Source organism: Notamacropus eugenii, chromosome 2 (assembly GCF_028372415.1).
Source record: "Notamacropus eugenii isolate mMacEug1 chromosome 2, mMacEug1.pri_v2, whole genome shotgun sequence".
Classification (NCBI taxonomy): domain Eukaryota; kingdom Metazoa; phylum Chordata; class Mammalia; order Diprotodontia; family Macropodidae; genus Notamacropus; species Notamacropus eugenii.
The window spans coordinates 243,103,958-243,131,623 of NC_092873.1; the positions used below are offsets into that span (position 1 = coordinate 243,103,958).

The 27,666-nt window shown below is 37.0% G+C and overlaps 1 protein-coding gene across 1 annotated transcript in view; it reads left to right on the plus strand.

Moving 5' to 3' along the window:
- The window catches only part of MTHFD1L (methylenetetrahydrofolate dehydrogenase (NADP+ dependent) 1 like), a 211,194-nt gene extending 193,938 nt beyond the window's left edge, over positions 1-17,256 (plus strand). Inside the window, exons 27-28 of the mRNA XM_072643697.1 lie at positions 7,915-8,025; positions 16,959-17,256. Of these exons, the coding sequence (XP_072499798.1) occupies positions 7,915-8,004 (90 nt within the window). The 3' untranslated portion in view covers positions 8,005-8,025; positions 16,959-17,256. The remainder of the gene's footprint in view (positions 1-7,914; positions 8,026-16,958) is intronic.
- The last annotated feature ends 10,410 nt before the right edge of the window (positions 17,257-27,666 follow it).

A 27,666-nucleotide genomic window follows, 5' to 3' on the forward strand; every position in this document is an offset into this window, starting at 1 on the left:
GAGATTTGAGTTCAGACCTCATCTCAGATACATATGTATCAGCTACATGCGTGATCCTGGGCAAGTCACATAACTACTCAGGGCTCCTGGCAGCTTTGTGATAATAACAGCTAACATTTATGTGGGACCTTAAAGTCTGCAACGTGGCTCATATATATTATCTCCTTTGATTTTCACAACAACCCTTTGAAGTAAGTGCTATTGTTATCCCTATTTTTTACAGTTGAGGAAACTGAGGCAGACAGTGGTTACATGATCTACCAAGGGTTTGTTGTTGTTGTTGTTAAGTCATTTCAGTCATGTATGACTCTTTGTGACCCCATTTGGGGTTTTCTTGGCAATACTTCAGTATTGTCATTTCCTTTTCCGGCTCATTTTAGAGATGAGAAAACTAAGGCAAACAGCGTTAAGTAACTTGACCTGAGTCACACAGCTAGTAAGTATCTAAGGCTGGATTTGAACTCAGGTCTTCCTGAATCCAGGCCCAGTACTTTATCCACTGCATCACTTAGCTACCCTTACCCAAACCCATGTGAACAGTGGTGGTCAGGTTTCTCATGGCTTCATTAATGTACATTACTTTAAAATCGAAAGGAGCAAAACCAAGATAACAGAGCAGCAGTGATTAGTAAGCTAAGCCCTATCCCACAACTCCTCCATACAGAAAATGCACTAGACAAAATCCTGACTTGCAAATCCAAAAAAAATCACAGTGAGTCATTTTTCCAGCCCAGGTTAGCATAGAGAGATCTGTGGACTAGCCAGGAACAGGGGCAACTGGCACTCATGTCATCATTCAATTCCCAGATGCAGGGTAAATTAAACAAGGGACCTTGTTCAAAAGAGTAGTATTCCAAGGTGGGTATTAGGGAGTCTTCATCTCTGTAGTAAGGGAAAAAAAGCAAGCAAGAAGCAAGCAGCTGCTATCTGGTTCTGACTCCAGGAGTGGGTTATAAGGAATCTCAATTCCAGCCTAATCTGAAGCCTACATTTCTGTCACTTTGAACCAACAGATAGTATCTGAGTCCACTAGCTGGCTACTAGAACTCCAAGCAAAGGCTAACCCACAGATATGTTTTGCTCAGACCCAAACGCTGGTCGGGAACTTGCAGAGTTCAGACCAGGAGAACAGTGACCAGATTTTGCCCTATATGAGATGCCTGAATTTTTGAGAGCACTGAAAAAGCTTGCACATCCCCAGACTGAGGTGTCCTGGAGATCTTAGAATAGTGTAATACTCAGTACTCCAAACAAGCAGCAGCAGGAACTTAGAATACACAAAGTCAGCCCAGACATCCCTTACAAAAATCCATAAAACCAGCCTTAACAGAGTCCAAAGTCTGAAAGAATAACCAAAAATGAATCCCACCATGTAAAAAAACAACACACCACTATTGTAATGATTTGGGTGCTCAAGACACAAACCCAGAAAAATAGAATGACTCTAAAACCTCTGTAAGCAAAACCTCAAAGAAAAACACGGTTTGGTCACAAATTCAACTAGAATTCCTGGAAGAGATGAAACAAGTTAACAGTTTGGCACAAGAGATACAAAATCTTGCCCACACAACAAAACTCCCGGAAAATCAGGTCAATGAGAATAAGGAATAAGCATTTGAATAGTATCTTCTCTGTGGTAGGTACCATGCTAAACATTTTACAAATATCTCATCTGATCCTCTCAACAGCTCTGTGAGGTAGGTGCTATTGTTATCCCCATTTTTACAGTTGAGGAAATGGAATTTATATGACTTGCCCACAGTCACACAGGTAGTAAGTAACTGAGACCAGATTTGAAGTCAAATCTATTTAGGTCTTCCTGACTCTAGACCCAGCTCCTATGGTAAGAATCATTGGACCACCTGAAAGCCATCACCGAAACAAAGTGCCTAGATATCATATTTCAAGAAATTATAATAGCTTCCCAATTTTAGAATAAAAAGAAAACTGAGACACAGTATTTTATGATTTGTCCATTGTAACAACAGCTCCATAGTGGTAACATAAGTAACAAAACCCAGGTCTCCTGATTTGTATTTAATATGCTTTCTCTCATACCACATTGCCTAGTTAAAGCTCTGTCTTTCCCAGTAAAGACTACTCTTATAAATGCCATTTTCTAAATATAAAGCACAAGCTAGCATTTAAACTAAGAATATTTTCTTATCCCTAATGTTTAAAGTCTAAAGATATCACCTAATTTAAAAAAGAACACTTTTTGATAAATGTAAAAGAATTATGTAATTTGGGGGAATGGGTATAATCATGATTTATTATTTTAGAAACCAGTCATTTTTAATAATGTCTGGTTTTATGTGATGGAAAAATATAAACTACCTAAAAATAAAATCTCTAAACTTTATTCTCAAGTGTACTGCTTTTTTAAAAAGCAAAATTATGAGCTGATTTTAACCCTTTAGTGTTATTTGCATTGAGAGATTTTATAAAAGAAAATTTCCTCTAAGACTAAGGTTTTTTTTTTTAGTCTCCTCCCTGCCATTATCCCACCCACCCCCAAAAATACAGTTCTGTCTGAGTTTTTGTTTTGTTTTGTTTTTTACTGTTTTTCACATCTAAGACCTTAGGTTTAGGGTTAGGTTGACTTTTTTTCAGAGCAGGATGCCAGAAGTAAAAGTGAAGGTCATTTTATGATAGAGAATTATGGAAAAATTCAGAAAGTTTCCCTTGATAGATATAGGTTTTCCTTCAACCATTTCAAGCCCAAATGAATCCCTGAACCCCTATTTTTTTTTCATAATAAATCATGGTTTTTCACTCTTCTTTGTCCTCTTCAAGTTTTCTGCTGGATCATTTCCTTCATATACCTTCCTTGTGTTTTTCATGGATCATCATTGTGTCAAATGATTTAAGTTTTCAAAGGAGGCAGTTTGTTAAATTTAAAGGAGAAGTAGTATAAACAATTATGTCTCTCTCACACACACAAAAAATGATCAATTGAATCCATGTGGATTTTTCTAGGTCAGGGTCTGCATTGTGTTTTGTTTCTTATTCTTTGAATACATCATTTCACCACTTTCTGTTTTTCACCTTCTAAAATTCTTGATTCTGTACCTAAGAGAAAATCTTTTAGCTTAATGAAGTCATATTAAAGCTAGAAAACATTAGTTCTTAAGATATTTGCCCTCAGAAAGTACTGTAGTCAAGTGAGAACATCATTGGACTTAGAAATTAGAAAGCTCCAGGTGTCCCACTCTCCCATTTCTTAGACCTAGAACCATGTAGTTCATACATTTCTTTTGAGCTCTAATTTCCATTTAATCACATTTAAACTACCTGTCCTCCCTCTCTCGCAGACTTGAAGTTATGGGTGTTAAAGGGAGTTAAAGTAATGGGTGTAAAGGCCATCTGATTTGCAAGATGCTTTACAGATAATATGATAGCATGCTTGTTATCAGTGATAAGTGGAACCATCATGTAGTTCACCGTTAGTCATACCTGGTCAGTTTGGTCAGCTTGTTAAAAATGGAAACATGATAGACTGCCTCAGTCTAAGTGACAATACCCCATGGAGGGACACTTCCACTTCTGGGCAAATGAATTGAGCTAAGTAAACTGAGGCTTGCAATTGTGCCTAACAGTGTCAGTTGCTTTCTGAATCATAATCAGCCCTAGATATTAATTTGCTTGTGAATGTAATTGTGTTTGAGAACTGAGAAAGATGAAAAATAAGATCATCTGAAGCTAGAAGGGGGACCTAAGAAGCTGTCTACTCTAATACACAAGTTGCAAATGTCAAGAGGGAGATTTAAAGTCTATTTTGATTGAATTTAGAGTGTATTATTGAATTCTTTAGAATTATTCTGCCTTCTCAACTTCTGCAGTAGATGCTGGCAAATAATTTGTAACTGTCTTCCTGGTGATCTTTCTATAAATGTTCCTAATACGTGCTACAATACAACCAAGTAAAATATTTATTACTGTATTTGTATGAATGATTTCTCATTTCATTCCCATAAAATTTTTATTTCTTGTTACATTTGAATGTACAATAAAATCAACTCTAGTTACTCCCCCTTTACAAAATTTATAAGACTGCAAGAACAAGAGGTTGACAAGATGAGAATAAATGTAGGGATTGGAGAGAGTATCCATGTTGTTGAGATGAGGGATTTAGGAACACAGAATTTCAGTTTTGGAAAGGACGTCAGTGGCCAGCTAGAGCAACTCATATCTAAAAAAGAATTCCCTCCACAGCATTCCCAACAAGTTTGGTCACCTAACATTTGTTTGAATAGCAATCAAAATATTCTGGTACAATCTATCAGATCTGTCCAGTTTCCTTTCTTAATTAGCCTTTCTTAGAAAGTTTAGAAATAAAAGAGAGTCTCCTCAAATAAGAGCTGCAGGTCTAGAAGTATTAGACTGTGGAACTATCTAAATTCACTTATTCTCAGTGCATTAGCTAGGATGTAGCAGTCTGGATATGGAGTTAGGATGGTGTTTGATCTATGAAGTGGCAGTGATGGAATATTTTAAATTTGCTCCATTTAGAGAGTCCATCTTCTCGTGCTTTCAGGGTAGATTTCTTAATACCGCTGTGAGCTGATGCCAATCTGCATGACCACAGATGTTCCATTGTTTTTAGGCTATTGTTAATCCATTATTTATAAGTAATGAATAAGTAACATTGTAATGTTAATTCCATCTATAAGAAGGCTGTAATGAATGGTCACTCCTCATGACAATATGATGTACTTCCATTGGACTACTTTCCTGCTGTACTAACACTGATATGTTTGTGTTTGTAACTTCCAAATAAACTTTAAGTAGGTGGGATAGTTTGAAAAGAGAAAAGTACATTCTTTCTTATATTTGACTGGTTCTATGTACCTTTACTGTGGGAGAATCAAAAACACCAAAAGCTTCATGACTCTTATTTGTCTAATTTATATAACTCTAAGAACAGAAGGAAATATTCTGTTGTGTTTGAAATCAAACACTTTATAGATTCTGGGCTTTATTAAAGTTTCATACCTATGAACAATTGATGAACACATGATATTACATGTTAAAAGTTTTCATATTGGTAACATTAGGATGGTTAGTTGTTTTTGTTTTTGTTTCTTTTTTACTTTGATTCAATACCTGTGATTTTAATGGTATAACAAGATTCCTCTGCCATTCCAGATTGGCATCCATTCTACACCTCTTAATCTTAGAGAGTTGGCTCAGGAACTACAAGTTTAAGTGATTTGTGAAAGGTCACACAAAGAGAGTATTTGTCAGAAGTGGATCTTAAACTCAGGTCTTCTCACCTCCAAAACTGGATCTCCATACCCTAAGTTTCACTGCCCCTTCTGTGGCAGGCCTCCAGAGCCTGTGCCATGACATCATTTTAGAGGGACAGGCACATTAGGTATAATGCAGGACTTATTTGCCGTATTCTGAATCCTTTACAGTGAATTATGTCAGCTCAAAGTTATTACAAGTTATACAAAGTTATACAAGACCAAAATCTATAACAAGTGGAAGGTACATATTGTATAACACATATTGCTAAAATGGGGGAGGGAGTACCTCCTATCACCTGCAGAGTCACCTGCAAAGGTGGGAAAGGAATAAATTTGGTCATTCTCACTGCTTAGAATCCAATGCAAATCTTGCCCAATATTAGAAACCAACCTCCTACAATCTTGGTGCAGAGAAGAGGGATTAGAAGTCATTTAAGACTCTGGTTCCTCTAAGATAGGGCAGCGGTGGTGGGTTTTGTTTCCTCAGTGTCTCCCATCCTCAAGTATTCTGCTGATATACTGACTCTTCTGGGAAAACAGCCAAGAGATAGCTGGGGTGTGTTTCACTTTGGGGCATTTGGCTCTGTGGTTGACTTGACATGCTGCTCTGAAGTCCAGACACAGTTAACTAAAATTGTCTGAGAATAGCCTCTGAGGACTGGATGTTGTCAGTTTCATGTACAATTACATGATGGATCACAAGTCCTGATAAGGGGCTAGGAGGATGGCAACCAGGTCCACAATGCAGATTCCCAGATTTTTATTTCTTTAATACATATAGATTTATTAAATTTAACACAATAAACATTTTTGGTACAGCTGAGTTACAATTCATTGTTGACTTACTCATAAGCAATGCTGTGCTCTTACAGTATTAATTTAAAGGTGTTTAAGGAACATGACATTCACATCCTGAACTATATGTTGCATATTTTTTTTCCTTTTCCCCTAGTTTTATTTTGAAATAATTTTTTTCAATTATCAAGAGGGTTTTTTTTTCCCCTTCCCTTCCATCTCCTCCCACCTGCTAAAAAGAAATAGAGAACCCTGGTATAATGCAAAGCATAGTCAAGTGAAACAGATTCCCATGTTGGCCACATGCAAAGGTCTATTTCTTCTGCATATTATTCCATCATATTTTGTCATTTTTTTATCTTACAAAATAGTAAAAACATAACTTTTCTCTATCCTCATATCCACCCTCCTGATTCATTAAAAAAAATTTAATGTGGAAATTGTGATGCAGTTATACAAGGGAATAAATTCATAGATTTCTATGTGATTTGTCACACAGGTGGTGAGAAAATCATTAATTATTCCAGCCCAGGCCTTGCATTGGGCCTTCCAAAGTTAAAACAGCTGACAGTTTTCTTTCTCAATTTAATGAAGATAGTATGGCACTTGATATAAGAAGTTTTGAAAAATAAGATAGTCCTCAGCTATCTGGACATGTTCCAAAGGTTTATATATGTCATTTGTCTTGGAATGCATTTCCTCATAGAAATAATGTTATATATGGTAGTTAAGTTTCCAGGCCAGCTTACAAAAGCCCATTTAACTCATCATAAACTTGATGTTATTGTACACTATGTGAAACAATATTTCCATGGAAAATGCATTTGGCATTCCAACTTGGACTATGAGAAACACCTACTCCAGCTCTGAGGCACAGGTTAGTGTTCCCATGAAAGTCTAGAAACTGTAGAAATGGGGGACATAGGAAAAAAAAGTTCCTCCCTTTGTGGGTAAGGAAGCATAGAGGTAGTTTTCCCATGGCAATGACAGAATGGACCTTTCTCTTCCATCCTCACCTCCATCTTCTTTCTCATCCCTCCCTGTACCACCATGACACTGTAACATGACCAGCAATTACTGGGATAAGGTGAAAAGGAATCAAAAAGGTAAATAGTACAGAGAGAATATCAACCTCTTATCCCCATTAGAAAAGGAAGGTAGCCCAGATGGGGTGTCCTTCAATATAGACCATAGCACCATGCATAGATTATGATCATTTCAAGCTTGAATGGACCTCAAGCCAACTAATCCAAACTCCTCATTTTACAGATGAGTAATGAAGGCCTAGGTAATTAACTTGCCCAAAGTTGTTTTAGATAAAAAGCATTAGAGATGGAATATGAACCATGGTCCTCTGTGAGTGACCATGTGATCATCTGGGGGTCACAATTTCTCTCAATCTTAGTTTCTTCTATAAAATCAAAAGGAAGCTAAGGTGATCCTGTGGATACAGTACCAGGCCTAGAATCAGGAAGATTCACTTTCATGAGTTCAAATCTGGCCTCTGACACTTAGTAACTTTATGACCCTGGGCAAATCACTTAACCCTGTTTGCCCCAGTTCCTCGTCTGTAAAATGAGCTAAGACGGAAATGGCAAACATTCCAATATCTCTATCAAGAAAACCCCAGATGGGGTCATGAAGAATCAGGCATGACTGCACAATCACAACAAAAATAAAATCAAAGGAATTTGATGAGATGATCTCTATCCAGTCAGCACTAACATTTTAAAATTGTATAATAATATAACACATAAAATATAATTACACATAATGTAATTTTCATTATCAGCAGCATCATGTTCACAATATGATTAACTACTTGAATTTGTTTTGTTGATGTTCAAACGTTTTATCATTCCCACAGATGAGCACCATGCCAGGACTACCTACTCGACCGTGCTTTTATGATATAGATCTCGACACTGAAACAGAGCAGGTGCAAGGCTTGTTCTGAAAGAACCAGCAACCATCATGGGTAAGTTGCATTCAAAAAGTAGATATTTATATGCAAAGACAAGACCATCAAATCCTAAGGGTAGACGGGTGTTGTTAGTGGTGGTTTTGCCAAGGTGTATTGAAAGTTATGGGTTAGAACTACAGCCTCTAAGATATTAAATACCCATATTCCCTTATAAAATTAATTCATTAGTATCTTCATTCTGCTTTATTAAGTGCCTACAGTATGTCAGGCAGTATGCTAAGAGCTGGATATACAAAAACAGATGTCTTTGCTCTCAGAGAGATCCCAATATAATGGGGGAAAGAATGCGCATACAGCTAAGTATTAAGAAGAGAAACTGAGGGATAATCTCAGAGGAAGGGGATTAAGATTAAGGAGGACTAGAAAAGGCTTCCTTCTGAAAGTGGGACTTAGGCTGAGACTTTAAGAAGGCCAAGGGAGATTGGAGGCAGAAATGAGGAAAGAGAATTTCACGCATGGGAGACAGCCAGTGAAAACACCCAGAGTTGGGAGATGGAGCATCATGTAACAGAAACAGCCAGGTGACCAGTATCACCAGAACATGGAGAATGGAAGAATAAATGTAAGAAGAATAGAAAGGTAAGAAGGGGCTTTTTTATGACTTTAAATGACGTTTAGGCTTTAAAAGCCTAAAAGTAGATTTTATCCTAGAAGAGATAAGGAGCCATTGGAGTTTATATTGAATAAAGGGGGTGGGGTGATATGGTCAAAGTTGCACATTAGGAAAATAATTTTGACAGCTGGATGGAGAACATAAGGGAGTAGGGAGAGACTCAAGGCAGGGAAACCAACCAACAAGTTGTTAATTTCCTTAGTCCAGACATGAAATGATGAGGGCACGGTACCATGATTGTAGTATCAGAGTAGAGAAGTGAGTATATTTATCTTTCCAGAGTCACATCCCAATAACTTGGGTAACTCAAGGCTTCTCTAAATATGGTCAGCAGGTAAATTCCTTTTATAAAACATGTGTTGGTTCCAAAAGTCCTGTCCCTCATGGATCTAAGGACCCCAGGTTAAGAACTCCTCTTCTACAGCATCTCTTTCTACCTGTCAATGTAGACTAAGTTATGATCATTAGTCAGTAAATTATTTGATGTTCTTACTTATCAAGGTTACTTGGTGCTAATTTTTGTAAAGTATAAAATTACAGGTTATATTATTCAGGTATCCCCACAATCAAGAAAGAGGCTTATGAAAGCAGATCGCCTTACATTCCCAAAGTCAACCAGAACGCATAATTAAAAATGCTGTCCACTTCCAAATAGAAGACTGATAAACTCTGAGTGCATATTGAACCTTTTTTTCTCCTTTTTTTATAATTGTTGTGTGTGTTTTTCACAACATGACTGATCTGGAACTAAGTTTTGCATGACTTCATATGTTTAATGGGTATCATATTTCTTGCCTTGCCAATGGTGAAGGAAAGGTATAGGAAGGGAGAGTATTTGGAACTGAAAATAAGAATTAAAAATAAATAAGGGAAAAAAGGACAAAGTCAGGCAGAAAATTCTTCTGAACTGACAAGACAATGTCTCCAGGCTCTGGGTATTCTCACTGACCGTGCCCCACATCTGGAATCCTCCCCCTTCTCACTCTCTGCCCCCTAACTTCTCTGACCTCCTTCTAGTCCCAACTAAAATTCCACTTTCTGCAAGAAGCTTTATCCAGTACTCTTCAATTACTAGTCTCTTCCCTCAGTTGATTATCTCCAATCTATCCCTTTATGCATCTTGCTTGCACATAGCTATTTATGTTTTGTCTCTCCCATTTGACTGTGAGCTTCTTAAAAGCAGGGACTGACTTACCTTTTTTACATTTTTTTGTATCCCCCAGGTCTTAGCATAGTGCCAGGTACATAGCAGGCATTTAATAAATCCTTGTTGATTAACTGAAAGGTAGCTTGAAATCAGTCATTCGGGATCTTCTGAATCTAGATCCCTGCCTTTAAAAGAGAAGAGATGTTGTAATTATGTGCAAAATTACCTGAGAACTCTTTTCCCTCTTCCTTTATTTCTAAAATCTTCAGCACAATCTTAATACCAGAAGTCCTAAAATATAACTGCCTATTCTATTATAGTTTCCATATTAGCTTTAGAAAATATCCTCTTTCTCAACCCTACCCTATCTCTACCCCAATTCACTTATCTCCAAGTGACATGAGCATACTCAAGACTTCTTCCCATCTCTTACTTTTTTAAAGATAGACTTTGCCTATGGCTGGTAACAAAATGCATTCACTTTTAGTTCAGTATCTGTATAATATACATGGGGAAAGACCAAGATCTATTTTCTCTTTGCATCCTCTTGCACCTAATATGGTGGTACTTTGCTTACAATAAATACTTAATTTTTTTTAAAAATCAAATTCTTATCTAAAAAAGAAAATGTAGAAAATTAAATCCAAGAAACTGAATAATTTAAAAGAAATCTCTACTTCCATGGACGCACACAAACTTCACAAATAGAACCTTTCCTTTTAACAAGGTAGGGTTAAGCAAAGAAATCAACATGTCCACCTGGGGATGCTGCATTCTGCACCTGTCCGCCTCCTCTCTTCCAAGAAGTAAGAGATATTCCTTGCCATAATTCCTCTGAAATAATCAGTGGTCAGTCACCACATGGAGCAGACTTCTTCTGTCTTTCAGTGTTGTTTTCCTTTATAGTAATAATATAATTTAGCCAATCCTGCATCTTTAGCTGTGATTGCAATGCTAGTTTTGTTTTTTTAGCTTAGCAAATTGCCCTACTGCATTCCTTTTTTTTAATTTTTTTGGCACTAATGTTTAGTCTTCCTGACTCCATCCAGATTGCCATGATAGTTCTAATTACTATTGTTCATTCATTCCAGTTGTGTTTGACTCTTCCTGACCCCATTTGGGGTTTTCTTGGCAGATACTGGAGTGGTTTGCCATTTCCTTCTCCAGCTCATTTCACAGATGAGGAAACTGAGGCAAAAAAATGTTGAGTGACTTGCCTAAGATCACACAGTTAGTAAGCATCTGAGGCTGGATTTGAACTCAGGTCTTCCTGACTCCAGGTCTGGCACTCTCCACTGCACCACCACGCTGCCCAATTTAGACAGGAGAAAGAAATGGCAAATCACTCCAGTATCTTTGCCAAGAAAACCCCAAATGGGGTCAGGATGAGTCAGGCACAATTAAGTAGCAATGTCTAGTCGGTGTGAAATTTCTTGGACTCCAGTTGGAAAAAAAACTCGACCTTCTCAAACTGAAAATGGACAGACCTTTGTCCTAACCTCTTTCTGCATGTCAAGTCCATTACACTGTTTCTTTGTCATCTTTATGTATTACATATCTTTTTATGTGTTGCTTTTTTTTTAATATTGTGTCTTGGATTACACGCTGTACACTAAAAGCACGTTATGAGAAAAGATTTAAATGTATATGTAAAGCCTGTATCAGATTGCACAGTATCTTGGGGAGGGGGAGAAAATTTAAAACTCAAAATCTTATTAAAGTGAACGTTGAAAACTAAAAATAAATAAATTTATAAAAAAAAGATTTTTAAAGAAAGATTTAATCCAAAAACCTATATTCACTAGGGATATTCTTGTAGTCAGAAGTAACTTTCTAAATCTGTTCGCCTGGATTGGTTTCCTCATTTTAGTTCTAGTTACAAAGGTAATTGATCTTTTATCCATGCTGCAAATTGATTGTTTGAACAAACCCACCTTTTGGTTCTCCTAGTTGATAGCTTTATCCACAAAGGACAAGCTTTGTACAAAACTGTGCCCTTTACAAAATTATAGGCAGAAGGCAATATGGTTGGATTTTGGTTTTTTGTTTCTGTGCTCTGTTCCCTGTTTGTGAACTTCTGGGCACTTTTGTAGGTTTGGGAAACGGTAATTCAGAACTCAACATTTGACCCAGCTGAAATAATCCAAAAACGGATTCAGTCGCCTAAGATAAGTCCCTTTTTACAAAGCACACATTCTTTCTGTACCTCTTCAGTTGAATGGTCCAGCCAGCATATTTGCTACTGTGTTATTAGAGTTCACTTCAACTGCTGCTAGCAAAAAGACTTTAACAAAGGATGCATGAAACCAAAACATTTAAGTTTGGATCTTAATCAGCTTAGGTAAGCTATTGAAAGCAAAAGGAAGTCTTTGGGTGGCATAATTTATTATCAAATACAGTCAGACTAGAAAATTATGTAGATTCAGCTTTTTATTAATAAGGTTAGAATTCCTTAGGGTGGAGCTAGTGACATCCACCACATAGAGAAAAAAGACTCTTCTATTGAATATGATTACTTTTATCCTTTCATATCCTAACCCTTAATTCCCCACCTCATTCCTAGGAAAGTACGTGAGAATGTAATAGGAACTTGAGATGCTGAGAAGTAACCAGAACCTAAGCTTTCCCTTCAGTCCAAGATCTCACCTACAGTTCTTATTGTTAGGCATGAGGGCATGACTCATTCTTTTTTATGTCAGCACTTACAAGCGATTGCACACAGTTTATCCGAAGGAGACATATCCCAAATCACATTCTCGTTCTCGTCTTGTCCTCTCCAGGTATTAGGGTTTTGTCTAATGGTGGATTGAGGTTGACTTTTCTTTTAATTGGTCAAGACTAGAGTCTGATGTATTTCACTGAAGAAATCAGAGAATTGCTCACTCTGTGTATAAAGTTTTCCAAGTTCATATTTTCATTTAAAAATAGGTTAATCATGATCATTTATAATTTGTGTAATATCCCCTTTCTCGGAGACTTTATCCTTACATATGGAACTCCCAGTGTACAAAACTCCTTCGTACAAATTGGCAATTCATCTCTCATTTTTTTGACTTTGAGTTGCGTGGATTTTTGAAAGGTTAAGTGACTCACTCCTGGTCACGTAGCTAATAGGTGTCAAAAGGAGTTAAATAGATCTTCCTGCCATCAGTGCCAGCCCTTCAATACTGCTTTCCTTCTTCCCTTTGGGGCAGTGATTATTTGGCTATTTAATTATGAATTAACCTCAATTAAAATGTCTTGATAGCCAAAAAACCCAAAGTTAATAGTCATAATATTCTTTATATGACTGTGATATCACACAGATTCTGTGCATCTCTTCTTTCTATTTTCCTTTTGCCTACAGTGTGCATGCACACAAATCTAAATCCATTGGGATTTAAGAAAAGATTGGAATCACATTACCAACAGGATGGAGGATTATGCATTTTCTATTGTCCTCATGATCTCTCGTATCTCTCCAAAACAGAAATTATGTGCTAAACATAAGTTCAGCTGTCTCCATGGTCTTAGGGGTGGGGAACCTGTAGCGTCAAGGCCACATATGGCCCTCTAGGTCCTCAAATGTGGCCCTTTGACTGAATCCAAACTTCACAGAACAAATCACCTTAATAAAAGGCCTCGAGGCTGCAGGTTCCCCACCCTAAGGACACCAAGAACCCAAAAGGAGGTAAAAATTCCATGAATTAACTCACACTCATAAAGTGCCCCCTCTCCCAAGCCTACCATGACCCCAGCAGAAAAGCTGTCTGAACCAAAGAACTGCAGAACAAAGGGAAAGGGGAAGGATATGGGGGAGGGGGAGGGGGGTTATAGCATCCAGCTGGGGCCAGCTCTGTCCCTCCAAAGGTTGGGCAGAAGCAGGCTGATAAACCATCATTTATTTGCCCAATGTGGAGAGGGAGTCAGTAAGTGAGCAGTAAGGGAAAATAAGGAGGGAAAAAAGACTGAAATTACCAGAGATTGCACAAGAAAGAAAAATCAAAAACATTGCACATAAGCAGACAAACCAACAGGGACAGATATTAATAACAGAAGGAAATATAGCCTCCAGATCTAGTAAACAAATTCAGGTGTCTGTGAACAAATAATACAAAAAAAAAAAAAAAAGGAAAATGATTTACTACCTGATCAGACAGAGGACTCTATGTTTAAAGAGAATATGAAACCAAAATACACTTTTCTTGAATGGTTTAAAAGAGAAATGAGAATTGTGAAAGCAAAATGTGTGACCTGCATGAGAGAGATAATTAGCAAAATAGAAAAACAATTCTTAGAGAAACAAAAAAGAGAACAGATATTGGGATTATATATACACTGAAGTTAAGGAAGCAGAGAAGCCAAAAGCAATAACACTAAAAAGAAAACATGTTCCTTATACAAGAAAAACATATTGATCTCGAAGACAAAATGTGTAAGGATTATAGGTCACTCAAAAGAACATGATAAGGCAAAAAACCTGGGTACCATAAATACCAGATAACAAGAAAATTGCCCAGAACTTCTGAACACAAAAAACAAAGCCGTTTGAAAGATTTCAAAACACCAGTTGCCTCTAGCGGGGAAAAATCCCAGGCTGTAAACTCTAGTTCTAATTTAATAGTTCCGTTTAGAAATAAATTCTGCAAGTGACCAGGAAAAAGACCTTCAAATATAAAGGAAATTTGAATAAACCATTTCTCCCTGCCATCTTACATAAGTATAATGTGTTTTAACCTTTTCTGGATGACTTGAAATCATTATTATGCACCTCGGTGTGATATGCATTACTGTTTTACGCATATTTATTCTGTGGTGCTATGACAGAGGTCTGGCCCACAAAGGCCATTAACAAGGCTGTTGGGTGGCCCCAGACCACTTGTCCTTTTTTAATACTTATGTCTGCTTCTGAGAGTTGTTGGCTTTCCCCGTCAGCTCTCATTTTTACTTCATTGTGCTGCCCAGCTCACTCCAAGTTTGCTTCAACAGCCTAGAAAAGTAGGTAGCCTAAGTCAGTGGCCCTGGAATACAGACACCTGAAAGGCTGTCTTCAGCCACAGGTGTATGTCCTTGGGACCAATTTTGGCTGTTCAGGATCCTTTTTATGTTCATTCTCTGTTCTTGGCTGTTTCTGGATAATGGTGGTTGCTAGATAAATGAAATGAATACTGTACTAATTAAGGCACATGGTGACATTGTTGAATAAATATCAAAATGTACTTTTTGGAAGCTACAAGAAATTAAAGACAAAAAGGTATCCAAATGATCAGGACTGTTTACATGATGAAGTAGAATGTTGAGTGTAGGGGGAAGAAGACAGCTTTAGTTCAAATCCTACCCCAGACACTTAATTAGCTGTATTTCCCTGGGGCATGTCACTTAACCTCTGTACCTGTTCCCTCTGCTGTGAAAAGGGAATTAAAAATAGCACCTACCTCCTAAGTGCTTTGCAGACCTCGTACTATGTATAAACACCACCTATTATATTTTATTTTTCCTATTCATTGATGAATTTTCTTATTATTTTGAATCTTTTGGACTCCATATTGGATTTTTCTGCCTTTCTACCGTCCAAATAACCCTGCTTAGTTCCAGAGTTAAAAGCCAATCGTTGCTGAAATGGTATGTACCATCTGAGAGATGATGAACTGGGGCTACTTTGTCTCAGCTCAAACTGACTTGGAAGTTGCAGCAACTTCCTAAAACACAGATTTCTCTAGGGCTGATGTTGCTAATGATAGCTAGCATTTATTTCTTGCTTCCAGGTCTGCAATGGAATTTAAATATCACTGGAAAAACAATTAGATATAGACAACTATATTATGGCAAAAACTTGGAAACCTAACCATCATTGAAATATGTTATTATGGCCTTAAATCATTCTTCATTCTCTTTAAAAAGAAATGCCTCCCAACTCCTTTTTGTAATAAATTATTTTTTTTATTCTAGTTTTTAAATAGGATTTTCATTCTATTTTTCATACTTCTGGTCCCAGTTTCCTACATTTTCATTCTATTTATCATATACTCCTTTACTGAATAAAAAGTTTGATTCATTTTTTCCCTTTTCAAAGGTAAGTTTTTTTGTACCTTTCTAACACTTCCAACAGCTTTTCTTTGAATGGGAGACCACAAGCAGTCAGCACTTTGTTACGGAGCATACATAAATATGATGTAAGGAAGCAAACATGACAGGGAGGTGGTCCTTCTCTGCCAGTCCCTGGACAGGGTTGTCTAGCCTGTTCCAACCCCAGATCCTCACCAGTTCACAAGCCCCAAGTCCATCTTCCTCTGTCCTTGGCCTTGGGATTCAAGGCTGAAATTTTTCGAGTCCTCCCTCACTGGAGTCCTAGCCTGGTGTCTGAATAGGAGGCAGCCTTAGCACCGCCCTTTGACCATTGGAAATGTTTTTTTATGATTCCTATCTACTCTGTTGCTACCACCTCTCAGCATTCTGTTTTCTTTCCTGATTATAACCAGACATTAAGACGAATATTTGAAGTTTCGAATTCCCTTTCTTCATCAGTGTCTTCCTTTTTAAAGCTACTCTAGGATCCTTTCTGGCTCCAGACTGTTCAGGAATCTGTGGGAGGTCAGCTTTATATTTCAGTGGAATTGAACTCTAGGCATAATAGATAAATTCCCACATGAATAAATTCAGATTATAATCTAAATACTTTGAACTACATTTTTACATTTTTTTTAGAGAGATTATCTTTGATCACTTAAAATTTGCAAGTTTGAAACTGTAAAATTACCAATCCTTCCCCCTATCATACTAGCCCATATGTATCCCCCATGTCTGCTAGTGCGATTATAAAGGGGGGGAAGCTTATCTAAAGAAAAGGAGCCATCATTCTGGAGTTGTGCAAGTTCAATTTGTACTGAACTAACTCCTGGAGACAAAAGGCAGATTTAGAAGGCACTGTAGGTCCCACAATAATAAATCATTTGTGAAGCTCAGAGTACAATTTAGATAATCCATCCTGCCTCCTGGCTACATTGTATTTTTCAGGAGTTTTTGTACCACATAAACACAAGAGTTGCATATCCTCATCCCATCCTTAACTTTTCAAGAGTTTCATTTATTTGGTTCTCTTATTTTTGCCATTTTTGTCAAAATATGTATTAACTATTGAACACCAACAGGGGGAAAAAGCCCACACTCAACTGTTTTTCTATTTTCCAGATTTCTGAAACAGGCCCCTGCTTCCCTTTTCACAGCGATTCAGAAGGATCGGTGAATTTTGCAGCGTTGTTTCTGTTACACAGTGCCCCAGCCGTGGTGACACAGGCCAAAGATTTCTTCTCTATTCAGGATGTCCCATTTGGAGCACAGAGGCAGTGTTCAACAAAGCTGAACAGAAGAGCAATTAATTTATTTTCTGTTTCTTTAAAATTGACATTTTTCCTCTGCTTACTCTTAAAAATGTTTGTTGTTTGTTTTTATAAAGACTGAAGGATTAAAGGGTGTCAGTGCAAAGGTATAACATTTTCTTCTGTGGCTGTTCTTATATTGTCTTTGAACTGAAAGTAAATTTGTCAAGTAAGATTGTAACACCAGGTAAAGTTCTGCTTTTTTAGAAGCAGCGAATTATATGTGCCATTCAAGGCTGTGCGCACACACACACACACACACACACACACACACACTCTCTCTCTCTCTCTCTCTCTCTCTCTCTCTCTCTCTCTCTCTCTCTTTCTCTTTCCCTAGGATTTCTATTTTTAAGGAGTTTTAAGAGCTGACCAAAGGAAATACAAGTTTCTTTCTATTCATTTCTGAAATTCCATTTATTATTACAGAATACTTTAAAAAATCTTTTTATATTACAACCATTTCTACATATACCTTTCTCCTTCCCCTACCTACTATCTCAAATGAAGCTTGTGATATAAAGAAAAACATTTAAGCAAAACAACATCCCACTATTTTTCAACAGTCACCACCTTTTCTAAGGAAAGAAGGTCCTTTTCCTCTTCTCCAAGGTCACAGTTAGTCATTATCAATGCACAGCTTTTGACTTGGTTTTTATCATTTAGTGTTTTCCTGGTTCTGCTTACTTTCCTATGTGTGTTAATACAAATCTAACTGCGTTTGTCCAAGCTTCTCATTTGGCACTTCTGAAAATTGTCAAACGTTTTTAAGGTATCTCAGATGTGATTTATTTTATACCCAGTATTTTTTCAAGGCAAAACTAAAATATGTTTAGGTCACTAAGGATTTATTTTGACATCTTCCACTCATTTATGAAAAAATCTCAGGAGCCTTAAGATAGTCCATAAGGCAGAAAGAAATATCTGATAAATATGTGTCTCCTTTTCCACCCTCTCAGTTCTCTGGAGGTGAATCACTGTCTCCTTTCCTCAGCCTTCCCTCCTCCCCAAAAATGTTTGACCCTTACTTCCTTTGAACTTTTTCCTTAACAGAGTACAAAGTTTAAATAAAACTGAGGTTTGAGAAAAGCACAATAGTAAACCATTGTCCTCTTAGCAACATAAGTTAAGTAATCACTGCAAATAGCTTATTTTCCCCAAGGCACATCCTCCAAAAGGGCTCCATGTGCAGATCTTTCCTTCACTGACTTAGACCACAACCTCCAGTGACCCCAATTATTCTTTCCTTAGCCCATAATATATCTTTGTGTATCTTTGCTAAGTTGTTCCAAAACACTAAACATTTAATAAACCAGTCTTTAAAAAAAAAAATCTTATCCCAAAGTGAATCCCAAGGGTTAAGGCACTGTCCCCTTTCTAGAGGTTCCCAATTCTAAACACCAAATAAACCAATCTTATGCTGTCTATGTTTGTGAGAAATTAGAGGGGGAAACTGAACTTGGTATACTGGCTAAAGAACTAGGCTTACTATCAGGAAGACCTGGGGCTCAAATTCCACCTCAGTAGTCTCTGAAACATACTAGCTAAGTGACCCTGGGCAAGTCCTCTAACTCTTAATGCAGCTCAAGACTGTAAGCTGCAGGTCCATATTAAAAAAGGAATGTCCTACACCACTTGAAATAAGTTTAGTCTTTTTTTTAAAGACTGTTCAGACCCATGGGGGGACAGGGAATCTTCAGTGTTTTGAACTGGTTCTTCTTAATAACTAGTCATTAAGGTTGCATCATTTCGTACCATGTTGTTTGTCTTTTAAGTGTGTGTGTGTGTGTGTGTCTGTGTGTGTGTAGAAAGAGACACACTCACGGGTTATTTTAATGGTACCATAGATTTACTCTGGGAACTTTCAACAAAATAGCCTAAAAATGGCATAGGAACCATATTTTAAAATATGATTTGAGATGTAAAGGATACCTTAATCAGATTTTGCTACATTTTCAGAATTATTTTTCCCATTCATGTGTTATCATTTTGACCCCCTTATTTTAACTCTAATTTGTTCTTCCTGGGGTGAGGTAGGTTTTCCTTAACACCTGTTCACTTTACTGCACTTTAGAATGTAACCCTTCTTATATCTGAGCATTTCATAGATTGTAGCATTACTAAGAAGTCTTTAGGGTGATGGTAAAATACACTGTCATAGGTGAGAGCGGTATAGATGAAAGAGGGGCAACCTTAGAGTCAGAGAGACCAGAATATTTTCGTTTTACAGATGAGAAAACAAGTTCAGAAAGGCTCCCAATCATACAGCTTGTAAGTGGTAGAGCCAGAATCAGAACCAGCATTACTTGAGCACAAGGTCAGTGATCTTTCTAATACTGGTTCATCAGAGACAAACTGGTTGTCAACAGCATAACAACTAACCAGTTAATAATAGCTAACATTTCTACTGTCCTTTAAGGTCGTTTACAATGTGCTTTTGTGTCTAACTCTTCATGACCCTGTTTGGGGTTTTCTTGGCAGAGATACTAGAATGGTTTTCCATTTCCTTCTCTACTTCATTTTACAGAAGTAGAAACTGATGCAAACAGGGTTAAATGACTTGCCCAGGGCCACACAGCTGGTAAGTGTCTGAGGTCAAATTTGAGCTCATGAAAAAGAGTCTTCCTGACTCTGGTCCTAGCATGATAGCCACTGGCTATCACCACCTGGCTGCCCCTCCTTTCCATGTACCATCTTATATATCCCAATGCCACTAGTTCATAAAGTATGACGACTAGAATTTATCCACCTCTGAAGATAAACAGAGTAGGTGGGGGGTGGTGATTTATCCTTTAACATAGATTTAGGTTGGAAAAAAAAGTAGATTTTTGATTTTCAGCACCACAGCCAAGAGCAGTGGCCCTGGAGTTATAGGAGCAGATTTCAAGTCCTGCCCCTGGTGCCTTCTGCTGATGTGATTTTAGCAAATCAGTTACCATTTATGGGCCTTTGTTTCCCAGAATTGTAAACTGTTCTGGGAAACATTTGTTTTTCCATCTATTAAAATGGGAGGGTTGGACTAGACCTAGATGTCCTCAGTAGCCCCTTCCATATATATATTTATATATAGGGCAGATAGGTGGCATAGTGTCGAAAGTGCCGAACCTACAGTCAGGAAGACCAGAGTTCAAATCCAGCCTCAAAACACCTACTAACTGTGTGACTGGGTAAATCACTTAACTTCTATTTCCCTCAATTTCCTCATCTGTAAAATGGGAATAATAGCACCTGCTCCTCAGGGCTGTTGTGAAGATCAAATGACATATTAGTCAAGTACTTTACAAAATTTAAATGCCAATTATTATTAGTATTGGTCAGCAAGGTGATACAGAGGATAAGGTGGTGGGCCTAGTCAGAGAGATGAATTCGAATCTAGCCTCAGACATTTACCAGTTTTGTGACCTTTGGCCAGTCACTTAACTTCTGTCTGCCTGAGCTTCCTCAGTTACAAAATGAAGATGATAGTAATGACAGCTACCTCATAGGGTTGTTGTAAAGATCAAATGAGATAATATTTATAAGTGATTTGCGCAATGCCTGCCGTTTAATAGGTCCCTAAATGCTTTTTTCCTTCTATCATCATCATTATTTTATAAACCAAGAAGGACAATAGCTTCTGTCACTTACAAATGAGAATCTCCTATGCGTTTCCGTCCCTTTTCTAATCCTCCTACACTCTGGCTGAGTATCTATGAATGACTAGAAGACTCCTAACTGCTTGAGATTCGAGGTCTTAACCTCCTGCTTGTCACCTCTTTCAAGATTTGCTATCACTTAACCCACATCCCTAGCTGCTGCCCTCACATGTGTAGTTATATGGACAAGTGTCCCTTCAAATGTTGGCCTTGTAGTGAATCAGTTTCAGCTTCTGCGACCTGCATCTTCACTCTACCTCCACCAGTCACTAAGGATAGTCAGACTCTTGATCTCAACATTTAATTTCCACCTCCATGAGTTCTACATTCTGACCAAACTGACCTGCTATTTTATCCTCAAATTCAACAGGCCCTTCCTCGTCTCTGGGTCTTTCCAGGGCTCTTCCCCATGCTTCGAATTAACTCCCTTCTATACCTCTACCTTTCAGAATTCTGTTTTCCCTCAAGACTTGGCTTAGGTAAACCTCTTACAGAAGACCTTTCTTTAGAGTCCCCCAAATGTTAGGGTTCTGTCCCCATAATTTTAGATATATATTTTGTTCCTTCCTCTCCCACATCATCCTAACAGAATAAAAGTTCCTTGATATATACCGTCTCATTTTCTCCTTTGTATCCACAGTACTTAATATGGCACTTTGAATTTAATGGTTAGTCATAAATACTTTGTTAAATTTAATTGAAAGCAAAGAATCTAAACTCAGTTATAAGGTAGGTCCTCACCAAAATGGCCCTAGTACCAACAAGTGGTCACATACATGGGATTTGTGTGAATTCTGATGATTTTTTCTAGCAGGAAAGAGAAATTAACCACTTCATGAAAAAAAATTTTTTAATTTATCAAGGCTAGTTTTAAAAAGTGGGGAGAAGGGAGATAGTAAAGGAAGTGTTTCCTACTAGAGAAAGTTAGTAGATCTGTTCTTTCATGCCCCCCCCCCTTTTTTTTTAATATGCAGCAAAGTGATAAGGATGGATAGAGTGTTGGCTTTTGGAGTGTGCTTAATGCCTCAGATACTTAATAGCTGTGTGACCCTGGGCAAGTCTGCTTACTTTTCTCTGCCTTAGTTTCCCCATTTGTAAAATGGGAATAATAATAGCAACTGTCTTACAGAGTAGTTGTGAAGAACAAATGAAACGTGTAAAACATTTTGCAAATCTTAAAATGCTATCTATGATTGTTAGCTGTTATTGATACATATTATAACATTCTTCAATGCAGAAATAAAGTTAAACTAAGTCTTTTTTTTTTCCAGGAAATCATGGCCCATTGGTATATCATTTTTATATATAAATTTCCATGTTTATTCACATGTATGTATTTTGAGAATCCAAGTCAAGAATTTCCATTTGTGAAAAACTAAATGAATTCATGTATTTTGTGCCATTTGTTATAAAGTGTATAATTCACAACCACTAAAAAAAAAAGATCACATATTTACCTGCTCCCCTTTTCCATTAATTCCCTGAATTAATCCAAAGTTATAGAGAACCAAAAGGTGTTTCTGATGAGTAGGTTTAGTGTGTGCATAAATGGGCCCTGAACACAGGAAGAAGGTAAAATAACATTTTTACAGTCATTCCAACACTGTGAATCATCAGACTATTACACCTATACATGTTTCTTGAATGATGCTTGATACCTCAATGATGTATGTCCTGACTTTTAGTATCCATGTTATACATATATATGTATGTCTATAATCAATATTTCACCCACCCCAAAATACCGGAGCAGCAATTCCTTTTCCCTCCTACTCTTAAATAACTGGATTTCTGCTTGTGCATCAATGTCTCTTTCCACCAGTATTAGGACATAGCCAGAATGATCTAATTGCCAATTAAAAACAGTTAAGTAGCTTGTATCTTCTTTCATGAGAAAGAGTGAGAAGCCTGCCTTTAAAATAATTCAGCCTTTCTTCATAGCCCCCATTCTTAAAAAAAAAAAAAAATTGTGGCAAAAGTCTACAACAGATATCAGAGTTAATGGAGAGTCCTGCCAAAAAGAGTCAGAAGTCTCTTGGTAGAACCCCTTGTCTACCTACTTTTAAAAATAGTTTATGTAGCATTAGAATTAATCTTTCTTTTTTGGTAGAATTCACTTGTAAATCCAACTGGTTCTGTTTCCCCCCTTCCTCCCCTCCAAAGCCCCATGGAGAGTTTATGGCTAGTTCAACTTCTTTTTCTAAGACAGGATTATTCAAGTATTCTATGTCTATGATTGTTGTTTATTCTTGTTTAGTCATGTATAACTCTTTGTATAACCCTGTGGACAACAGTCCATTGGGCTGTCTTTACAAAAGTACTGGAGTACTTTGCCATTCCCTTCTCTGGCTCATTTTACAGATGAGGAAACTGGAACAAGCAGGATTAAATGACTTGCCTAAGGTCATACAGCTAGTGTCTGAGGATGGATTTGAACTCAAGTATCTTCCTAACTCCAGGCCCAGTGTCCTATCCACTGAGCCACCTAGCTGCCTCCATTTTGATTACATAAAATGAAATAGCTTCTGCACAAACATGACCAATGTAGCTAAAATTAGAAGAAAAGCAGGAAACTGGGGGAAAAATTTGCAGCAAGTTTCTCTAATAAAGATCTCATTTCTAAGATACATAGGGAACTGAGTCAATTTATAACAAGAGCCATTCTCCAATTGATAACTGGTCATAGGATATGAATAGACAGTTTTCAGAAGAAGAAATCCAAGCTGTCAACCATATGAAAAAATGCTCTAGGTCATTAGAGAAATGCAAATTTAAAAATTCTAAGGTACTACCCTCTACCCATCAGATTCGCTAAGTTGACAAAAAATGAAAATGACAAATACTAGAAGGGATGTGGGAGGAAAGAAACTTTAATGCACTAGTAGTGAAGCTGTGAAATGTTACTCCATTCTGGAAAGCAATTTGAAACTACACGCAAATACACAAAAATATAGTAGCTTTTTTGTGGTGGCAAAAAATTAGAAATTGGGGGGATACCCATCAATTGGGGAATGGCTGAACAAGCTGTGGTATATGAATGTAATGGAATACTACTGTGCTACAAGAAATGATGAGCAGTATGCTTTCAGAAAAAGCTAGAAAGACTTACAAAAACTGAAGCAAAATGAAATGAACAGAACCAGGATATATTGTACACAGCCATAGCAACATTGTATGATGATCAGTTAGGAATGACTTAGCTCCTCTCAGAAATGCAGCGATCCAAGACAATTCCAGAGGACTCATGATGAACAATTCTATCCACATCCAGAGAAAGAACTGATGGAGTCTGAATGTAGATCGAAGCATACTATTTTCACTTTCTTTGTGTGTGGTTTTTCCTTTTGGTCTGTTTCTTCTTTCACAACATGAGTAATGTGGAAATGTTTTACATAATTGCACATATATAACCTACAACAAATGATTTAACGTTTTAGGAATAGGGAAAGGGAGGGAAGGAGAAAATCTGGAACTCAAAATTTTGTAAAGATGAATGTTAAAAATCATCTTTACATTTAATTGAGAAAAATACTATTAAAAAATGAAAACTATACCCAAAAAGCTATTTAACTATGCATACCTTTGACCCAGCAATACCACTAAAAGATCTATACCCAAAGTGATAAAAGAGGAAAGGGACACATTATAAAAATATCTATCCCAGAAGATTTTTGGTAGCAAAAAATTAAGACCTTATGGGATGTCCATCAATTGGTGAATGACTGAACAAGGTAAGATATATGAATATGATGGAATACTGTTCAGTTATAAGAAATGATAAAGGGAATCATTTCAAAGAAACAAGAAAAGACTTGTATGAACTGATACAAAGTGAATAGAACTCAGAGAACAATTTATACAATAACAATACTGTAAAAATAACCAACTTCGAAAGATTTGGCAACTCTGTAGTAACAATGGTAACAATTCTAAAGGACTCAGAATAAGCCATCTACCTCCAGATAAAGAGCTGATGTTCTCAGAGTGCAGAGTAAAACATATTTCTTTTTTTCTCTCTTCCTGGGAACATGGCTAATGTGGGAATTTGTTTAACATGACTATATACATCTGTAAGAGATTTTCTTTTTCTAGCCCAAGGGTGTGGAATCCTTTTATTAAAGATTCATTTATTTATTAATTTTGTTGAGGGGATTTGTTCTGTGAAGTTTGGATTTAAAGAGCCTCCTCACTGGACCTAGAGGGCCACATATGGCCTCAAGGTCGCAGGTTCCCTACCACTGTTCTAGCTTCCCAATGACGGGGGAAGAGAGAAGACTAGAGGGGGCAGATAGAATTTGGAACTAAAAGTAAAATTTAATTTTAGAAAAAGATACTACCCAACATAATCTAATTGTACACCAAGTTGTAAAGCTTCTTTTAACTGGTTCATTTGAACTTTTTTAATAGGCTTTTTTAATATATAAATAGGTCAGGTTTTTAAAAATAGGTAGGCTTCTATTATGCAGGAAAATATGACCAAGAGATAGAAAACTCAAGACTACAAGATCAAAAACAAAATTATTCTGATGAAGATAGGGAGTTAGAGTGATGTGGCTACACAGGGAACCAACTCTGATTTTTAAAAGACATAAAAAGTAGAAGTGTAGCCTTTTACCCATCACTCTCCCAAGTCTCACTAGTAGTAGCTGATTGGGTGCCCAGGAAGCATCTGGCTACTTCTTCCCCTTTAGTTCTAAGGATAAATCTAAGAAGTTTGGGGTAGTTTTCTATTATGATCAATTCATGAGTGCCCACCTGGTGCTCTCTCTATTATTATCAATTAGCCAGTCAACTAATTTGCTTTTAAAAGAGGATATTTGCTAAGCAGGTATAACAAGGATAGGTATGACAGAAACATCTCCCCACGCTAGGGACACAATCTCCCCTTTACATATATACACATATTCAATGAGTTCAGTTCATCAAACCTGGATGACTATATCTGAGGGCACTGAGAGCTAGCAGATGTGATTAACTAAGCTGTCCTTGATATATGAACGATATTGGAGATTGGGAGAGTGAAGCAAGACTGAAGACAGGCAAGTGTCCTAATTTTGGAGAGAAGGTAAAGAGTAAAGACTTGTCTAATGACCTTGATTTAAATTATTGACAAAATTCTAAAACATAGTAGGGGGTGATTTGTGAGCAAGTAGAAAAGGAAGCGATGCATACTAAAAAAGCTAAACTTCATCCAGAATAGATCATGCACTAGGGTTAACATCTTTTGAGAGAATAAGTGGACAACTGGATCAGGAGAATGCTATAGTCACAACCTGAATTTACCAATTCATTTGCTGTGCTGATGGACAACATAAAGATGTGAAATAAATGTTAGATAGATTCGGAATTGATTGAATCATTAGACCTAAAGAGAACTCATTAATAATGGAGATCAGTTTTGTTGTTGGGTTAATCATTTCAGTTGTGTCTGACTCTTCATGACCCTACTTGGGGTTTTCTTAGCAGATACTGGAGTAGTTTGCTTTTTTCCTTCTCCAGCTCATTTACAGATGAGAAAACTGAGGCAAACAGGGTTAAGTGACTTGTCCAGGGTCACAGAGATAGTAAGTGTCTAAGACCTGATTTATAATCACAAAAAAGAGTCTTCCCAACTCTATCCACTGTGCCACTTAGCTGCCTTAACTAGACGTATAAGCACAAAGGGCTTGTATTGGTGGTTGCAGTGCCCACACCAGTGAAGTCACAGAATCTAATAGTAGTCAACAGCAAAGGATGTATCAATTTCCAATTGACAGCTCCCAGTGTAGGAAATGTGTTTGTACCTGTAATTTCAAATAAAGGCTGCCCATTTTTTATTGAAAAAATGATCTAGGGCTTTCCGAATGGTTTGAAGAAAAGCAATTCCCATAAATGAATCTAAGACATCTTGTTAATTTCCATACCTAGCTTATTTTATCAGATCATTGATCAGGACTCCAGAAACAATACAGAAAAACATTTTTCCCCATAATTCCTGAGTGATACTGAAAAGATTTTCTTCCTTTTTCTTCCACTCTAGTACTTTGAAAATTTTATCATACTTCAATAGAGTCAAAATAGGCCAAGCATTTTACTTTATCAAAAAAATTGTTCCATAAAATAAGCCCAAGTCTAGTTCTTCAAAGTAAAAACTACTAAACTGGAATTTTAAATATTCATAGCAAGTACTCTGCAGTTTCTTTCATCTCCAAAGTTCTATGCACTGTATACTTCAGCTTTGTTATCTAGGATGTAAGGTCATGTTATATGATCAGGCTTTAAACTACATTGTGTTAATTTGTACCAGTATTTGAAATAATCCTGTCACTTGATCATGTAAAGTAGGGGTGCTTAACATTCGCATGTGCCTGTGTGTGTTGAACTCCTTGGATAATCCGGTGAAGCCTGTGGACTCCTCTGGATGTTTTTAAATCCATAATAAAAAAAAAATAAGATTACAAAGAAAATCAAAGATACTGAAATACAATTATTAAAATATTTTTTAAAACAAGTTCAAGGATGCCAGGTTAAGAACTCCAACTTTAGCACTCTGGAGTCTGAATGCAAAACAAAACATACGATTTTCTCTTTATTTTTTGTTTTTTTCTTTCATGTGGTTTTTCCCTTTTACTCTGATTCTTCCTTCACAAATATGTTTAATATGATTGTATGTGTGTGGAGAGAGAGAGCATGCCTATATCGGATTGCATGCTGTCTTGTGAAGAGGAGAGAGGAGGGGAAAATTTAGAATTAAAAATCTAATAAAAGTGAAAGTTGGAAACTAAAAATAAATAAAGAAAAGAAGAAAAAAAATTACTTTAAAGGAATGAGAAAACACTGAACATACAAGGCAACCAGCCACTCAGTTAAGATAGGAAATTCAGACTTATAAAAATAGTCAGTCCTGAA